Source organism: Tachysurus vachellii, chromosome 18 (assembly GCF_030014155.1).
Source record: "Tachysurus vachellii isolate PV-2020 chromosome 18, HZAU_Pvac_v1, whole genome shotgun sequence".
Taxonomy (NCBI): Eukaryota; Metazoa; Chordata; class Actinopteri; order Siluriformes; family Bagridae; genus Tachysurus; species Tachysurus vachellii.
The window spans coordinates 18,556,091-18,563,111 of NC_083477.1; the positions used below are offsets into that span (position 1 = coordinate 18,556,091).

Genomic DNA, 7,021 nt, shown 5'->3' on the forward strand with positions numbered 1-7,021 from the left:
ATGCTAGAAGTTGAATGATGTAAATCACAATATAAGATCAATTATAGGATGAATATTGTAAGGAAACCTTTTAACAACTCGAAAGAGAAAGAGTTGAGTTTATGAACCCACACATACTCCTTTAAATACATTTCAGATACAATCTCCTCCCATCATCAGCAGATAAACAAATCCAAGTGTCAGAGCAGGATCTCACTCTATTTATATGATGTGATGGTGTGTGTTAAACTTTGGAGAACAGAGAAGACTCCAGTCCAAACAACACACACCATGTTCTCTACATCTCTACTGCTCCTGCTGGCAGCTGCTTCTTGTGAGTGATTTATCAAATTCATTCATTTACTAGATGAAGAATAAAGGTGCAGCATATATTGTGTGAGATATCACCATGTGTTTTCCTCCACAGATGTGCATGGTGTGGAACTGACTCAGCCTGCTTCCATGACAGTCCAGCCAGGCCAGAGTCTCTCCATCCAGTGCAAGGTTTCATATTCACTTACGAGCTACAGTACAACTTGGATTCGACAACCTGCAGGAAAAGCTCTGGAGTGGGTCGCAACTATAGGTTATGATGGTAACACTTACTACAGTGAGAAACTGAAAAGCAGGTTTCAGGTTTCCAGAGACACGTCCAGCAGCACAGTGACATTAACAGGACAGAACATGCAGACTGAAGACACAGTTGTGTATAACTGTGCTCGGCGACCACAGTGAGACGAATAAACAACATCCCTGTACAAAAACTCCTCATTCAGTGTTCACAATAACAGAACAAAAGACACAACACTTATCTATCTGAGGCTAACTGAAAAAATATATCCCACAAATAATCACAAAACAATTCCAGCTAGTTATTTGTTTAAGTTAGTAGTGTTGACTTAAATCCATAATATTATATATCTAACATTGCTGCACATCATAAAGACTACTTTTGTCAGGACTCTGCCTGGACTTTGGCCATGTGCCTTTTGTTTATGTTCTTTGTTCACGTGTCTGCCCGCCCTTGTCTTTTCCTCCCGCCTCTGCACACCTGTCCCTCATGTGTCATGATTATCATTAGTATGTAGTTGAGCCGCGTTGCCTTGTGCGGCGCGGAATCCTCTGTTGTCTTTGTCCTGTTTAGTGGTTTTTAAGTTAATAAATCCTGTTTTTGTTAAGCTGTCCTGCATTTGGGTTCGTTTTTACCCCCGCGTCCGTGACAGAAGGATTCCGCCAGACCAGGACCCAGCAGGACAGCTGCAGCCTGGACCGGCCGATATTGGGAGCATTTTCTTTTCTTATTGGTTTTTTTTTTCATTGGACTTCGCGGTTTTGGCGACATTGGTCCGCATTTTTCCGGTGAGGGACACCGCTCCGCTTCCGGTTTCTCCGCGGGGGGCGCCGCCTCACTTCCTGGTTGTGGGCCATGTCACCAGCCCGAGTTTTGTTTTTTTTCGGTGTCCTGTGACATCGCCCCGCACCTGTCCGGTGGGGGGGCGTCACTTCACTTCCGGTTTCCGTGGAGAATGCCGCCCCACTTCCTGTCCACGGGGGGTGTTGCAGGCCCGTGTTTTGCACCCATGTATTTTTTCTGTTCTGTGGAGGATTTTTTTTCCCCCTGCCCTCCCTCCCCCTTTCCTGGTTCCCGAGAGATGGGTCTGATGAGATGGAGATGGGCCGCACCTCGAGGGGGGGTGGGGTGGGGGGGTGGGGGGTGTACTGTCAGGACTCTGCCCGGACTTTGGCCATGTGCCTTTTGTTTATGTTCTTTGTTCACGTGTCTGCCCCGCCCTTGTCTTTTCCTCCCTGCCTCTGCACACCTGTGCCTCATGTGTCATGATTATCATTAGTATTTAGTTGAGCCGCATTGCCTTGTGCAGCGCGGAATCCTCTGTTGTCTTTGTCTGCTGTTGTCTTCGTCCTGTTTAGTGGTTTTTAAGTTAATAAATCCTGTTTTTGTTAAGCTGTCCTGCATTTGGGTCCGTTTTTACCCCGCGTCCGTGACAACTTTTGTACTACTAAAGAAACTTTAGAACCTGTTGCATTTTTGACTAATAATAATCACATCAACAAATTACAATTTGTGTTAACATATGTGAGAAAGTGTGAGAGCATTATTCCATGACTATAGAAATGTTAAACTTCTGACATAGATAATAATCCTCAAATGTAAATTTAGTATTTAATCATTGATGCCTATTTCCACATATGATCCACACATCCTCCATCAGATGAATCTCCTCCTCATGATTTAAATACATTTCAGATACATTCTCCTCCCATCATCAGCAGATAAACAAATCCAAGTGTCAGAGCTGGATCTCACTCTATTTATATGATGTGATGGTGTGTGTTAAACTTTGGAGAACAGAGAAGACTCCAGTCCAAACAACACACACCATGTTCTCTACATCTCTACTGCTCCTGCTGGCAGCTGCTTCTTGTGAGTGCTTTATCAAATTCATTCATTTACTAGATGAAGAATAAAGGTGCAGCATATATTGTGTGAGATATCACCATGTGTTTTCCTCCACAGATGTGCATGGTGAGGAACTGACTCAGCCTGCTTCCATGACAGTCCAGCCAGGCCAGAGTCTCTCCATCCAGTGCAAGGTTTCATATTCAGTTACGAGCTATCGTACAGCTTGGATTCGACAACCTGCAGGAAAAGCTCTGGAGTGGATTGGAATCATCTATGCTGGTGGGAGTACAGCTTACAGTGAGAAACTGAAAAATAAGTTCAGCATCTCCAGAGACACTTCTACTAACACAATAACAATTGGAGGACAGAACATGCAGACTGAAGACACAGCTGTGTATTACTGCGCTCGTGATCCACACAGTGACACAACAAGCTGCAGTGCTGCACAAAAACCTCATCACAATTCACTTCTTTAATTAAATAACAACTACATTTTACTGAGTAAATAATCCCCATATTACAAATATTTCAGCACAGACACCAACACTGGCATTAATAAAATAAATAAATAAAAGTTTACTTAGGAATAATAGTCTCTTTTAGTTCTAGTTGAAATGAAATGTGTCTGCAAAAGACATTTATTATAAAGAACAACATCCATTCACACTCAGCACTCAGGCTTTAACTCTTCATCCTGAATGAACAAAAACCATCCAAAAACTCCTCAATCTAAATCTAATAATTAATAAGAATCCCATGCAATTAAATGTGAAATATGAACACTGTATAATTTGATCATGAATTTCTGGTAATGTACAAATTAAAATGAATAAAAGAAACACAAAGTGATCACCTTTTTCTCCTCTCGTCTGTTCCTCTGTGGATGTTTTTATATCTCTAGTGGGTGTGTCATGCAAACCAAATCCTGTGTTTGAACCATTTATGCTGAAACATTCAGCCCAACAACATAGCAGCAGTTTGTGTTCATTTACAGCAGCAGGAATCATTTTAATTCTTTGAGATGGGACTAGACAGAGTTTTGAGTTACTTTACTCTAGCAATCTTCATTCAATGTTAGTATTATTATTTACTTCATATAGACGAATATTTTAACGATTTTTTTATTTTTCTTATTTTTTAACTTTAACTCCTACCTTTGAATATTCTTCTATTTCAGATTCCTGCAGTCAGACACTGATCGAGTCTGATCCAGTGATCATCAAACCTGCTCAGTCTCATAAACTGACCTGCACAGCCTCTGGTTTAGACATTCTTTACTATGGTATGGTTTGGATCAGACAGGCACCTGGAAAAAGGACTGGAATGGGTTGCAACTTTAAGCAATGCTAATACTTACATATATTACTCCAGTGCTGTTAAGGGCCGCTTCACCATCTCCAGAGACAACAGTAAGAAGCAGGTGTATCTGCAGATGAACAGCATGAGGACAGAAGACACTGCAGTTTATTACTGCGCCCGTGAACCACAGTGATACTTCCAATTAGACATCAATACAAAAACACAGACTTACTACAGACACATGAAAAGCTCACAGTCTGTTACAAAAAATGTTACAAAATTTAAACTTTAATTTTAAAATTTTTATTGTATGTTTCTTTTCTTTTTTAAAGCTGCTTTGAGAAAATATCCATTGTTAAATTGTTATATAAATAAAGTGAATTGAATTAACAGATTAAGAACTATGGAAGTAGATGTTCACAAATCTAGGGGAAAAAATTAATATTAATTTCCCTATTAATTGATTTGGTTAAACCAAATGATTTACTATGTTACTGCTGATACTGTGTCTGAGTGTTTACTCTCTTTTAAACCATGCTGATAATATATATATATTTTCATTGTTGGTCCTTGTGAAAGTTTTTTTTACTGACAGCCAGAACATTATAATCTTCTGTATCTGCACCTGTAGGGGGCAGCAGCTGCTTGTTTTTGAGAAGGATTCATGAAACTATGAAATCTAACAGCTGAAGTGTCTTTATGCAAATTCACCCTGTTATAATACAAAAACAGCCTCTTGTTCACCCAAAGTTTGTGTCACACGACTGAATCAAAGAGCATGATGATGGGGCTGAGGGTCACTCAGTACTACATCTTTGTTATAATGTTAACCAAAGGTACCTGAGACTTCTGTATTGTTTATTTCTTCCATCAGAATATCTTGACTGTGTTGATGATGATCTTTGTTATGTTTTATCTGCTAGGTGTCAGCAGTGATGAGATCAGACTGGACCAGTCTCCTGCTGTGGTAAAGAGACCTGGAGAAATTGTGAAGATCTCGCTCTTATTCACAGGTGGTGTTGGAGGTGTGGAGCTCACTCAGACAGACTCTGTGCTGGTGAAGCCTGGAGAGTCGTTCTCCATCTCTTGTAAGATCTCAGTGTCGAGTTATTGTATTAACTGGATACGGCAACCTGCTGGAAAAGCACTGGAATGGCTCGGATATCTGTGTAGCGGTGATAGCACTGATCTCAAAGACACGATGAAGAACAAGATCAGTCTCAGCCAGGACAAATCCAGCAGCACAGTTTATTTAAGAGGACAAAACTTTCAGGTCGAGGACACGGCTGTGTATTACTGTGCCAAAGACAAACAACACTACAAACTCACTGAAGCCCTGTACAAAAACATCCCTGGTCATTTTCCTCTCTCTGCAGTACACATGTCCCCAGAGGGGTCTGGTATATATGAGCTAGCAGAGCTAAGACACTTCTGTAGTTCAAAGATATCTACATAAAGTTTCATCTTTGTCTCAACATTAAAATAAATTGTTTTCCTGAACACAAGTGAATACACAGTTAATCCATCATTTTTTTTTTTTTTGACTGGAATTGTGACATGTCTTTTTTTCAGATGTGGAATGTGCAGTAGAGCTCACTCAGGACACCTCAGTGATGTTAAAGCCTGGAGATTCTTTAATCCTCAGCTGTAAAGTATCCGGTTACTCAGTTACTGATAACAACTACGCCACAGCTTGGATTCGACAACCTGCAGGGAAAACTCTGGAATGGATAAACCACATTTGGGGAGGTGGAAGCACGTATCATAAAGAGTCTCTAAAAAGCAAGTTCAGTATTTCTAAAAATGCCTCCAGCAGCACGGTGACACTGAGAGGACAGAACATGCAGACTGAAGACACAGCTGTGTATTACTGCGCTCGAAGACCACACAGTGACACAACAAGCTGCAGTGCTGCACAAAAACCTCATCACAATTCACTTCTTTAATTAAATAATAAATACATTTTACTGATTAACTAATCCCAGCATTCCAAACACTTCCTCCATCATTCAAAAACTTATCAAACAAAGGAAAATACTGAATTACAAATTGTTTGTGAACATTTAATTAGAAGATAAAATATCTGCAGTGTTTGATATGATGAAGATTTCTGTAAAGAGAATGTTTATTTCGTGTTGTTGGAAGGAGTCTCCAGTGTCAGAGCTAGATCAGGGTTAAAGCTGTGACTTTATTTTCAGCATGAGAAAGTCTTCAGGACAGAAAAGTTTGTACTTTTTCCTCAGTTTCAGGACAAGTGTTGAGGGAAGGACTGTTTCTAGCTGTAATAATGAACACAATAACAGGAAATAACTTGTTTTTCTGGCGCCTAACACAAGATTAAACATAACTATAAATAAATAAAAAAAGAAAAATTGTAAATGGTGATGAATAAAAGACTTCATGTTGTGATAACAGAAACTCTGCTTTGATTCACTGTTGATTATTTTTCTGTAACAAAACCTCCCCAAGTGTTTTATTCCTTACTTTCTGTCACTGAGCTTTACTCTTTCTCAATACAGGAGCAGGAGAAAGCCGTCTGTGTGAAATAAACCATCACCACGTAACCATTCCTACATTTAGGTTTCCTAATGTGTTCCTTAGATGAGTGAGGTGTCTTCTAAAAATGATTCGATTTGGTTCCCTTTCTGATAGAGAAACATTCTGTTGTAGAGATTTACATAGTACCTTATCATCCACTCATCTATCCAGTGAGCAGCGTGTGGTTGTGCGTTGAACACCTCCATAGTGGTCATGGACGCTCCCTATTCAAATAGAGTGGTGTATAAACAGCATGTTCTTGTCTGCTCTAGTTTACAGTGAGCTCTGTGAGAGATAACACTCCCATACACTTTAAATCTGGGTGAAGCAGAACTCAGAGATGATGAGGATGATTTTAGGACAGTGTATTTTATTGCTACTCATTTCATGTATGTTTATGTTTTTATGTGTCGATTATTAGCATTATAATCAGTAGAAGATAACATTACTGAGTTCTATTCTTCTCTTCCAGATTCTTATGGACAGTCCCTGACCTCCTCTGATTCTGTGGTGAAGAGACCTGGAGAGTCGGTCACTCTGTCCTGTACTGTCTCTGGATTCTCAATGAGCAGCTACTACATGAACTGGATCCGTCAGAAACCAGGACAAGGACTGGAGTGGATCGGGCGCATTGATGGTGGCACTGGCACAATATTCGCTCAGTCTCTACAGGGCCAGTTCTCCATCAATAAAGACACCAATAAAAACTTGCTGTACCTAGAAGTGAAGAGTCTGAAAGCTGAAGACACGGCAGTTTATTACTGTGCACGAGAGTCACACTGA

General features: G+C 40.2%; 2 gene segments (V, D, J or C); both read left to right on the forward strand.

The window, feature by feature from the left end:
- The first annotated feature begins 270 nt into the window (after window positions 1–270).
- LOC132860702 (Ig heavy chain V region 914-like) lies at window positions 271–714 on the forward strand. The segment is given in 2 exon segments: window positions 271–313; window positions 407–714. Coding segments are annotated over 2 exon segments (351 nt in total).
- A 5,867-nt stretch (window positions 715–6,581) lies between these two features.
- LOC132861621 (Ig heavy chain V region 914-like) lies at window positions 6,582–7,021 on the forward strand. The segment is given in 2 exon segments: window positions 6,582–6,627; window positions 6,711–7,021. Coding segments are annotated over 2 exon segments (357 nt in total).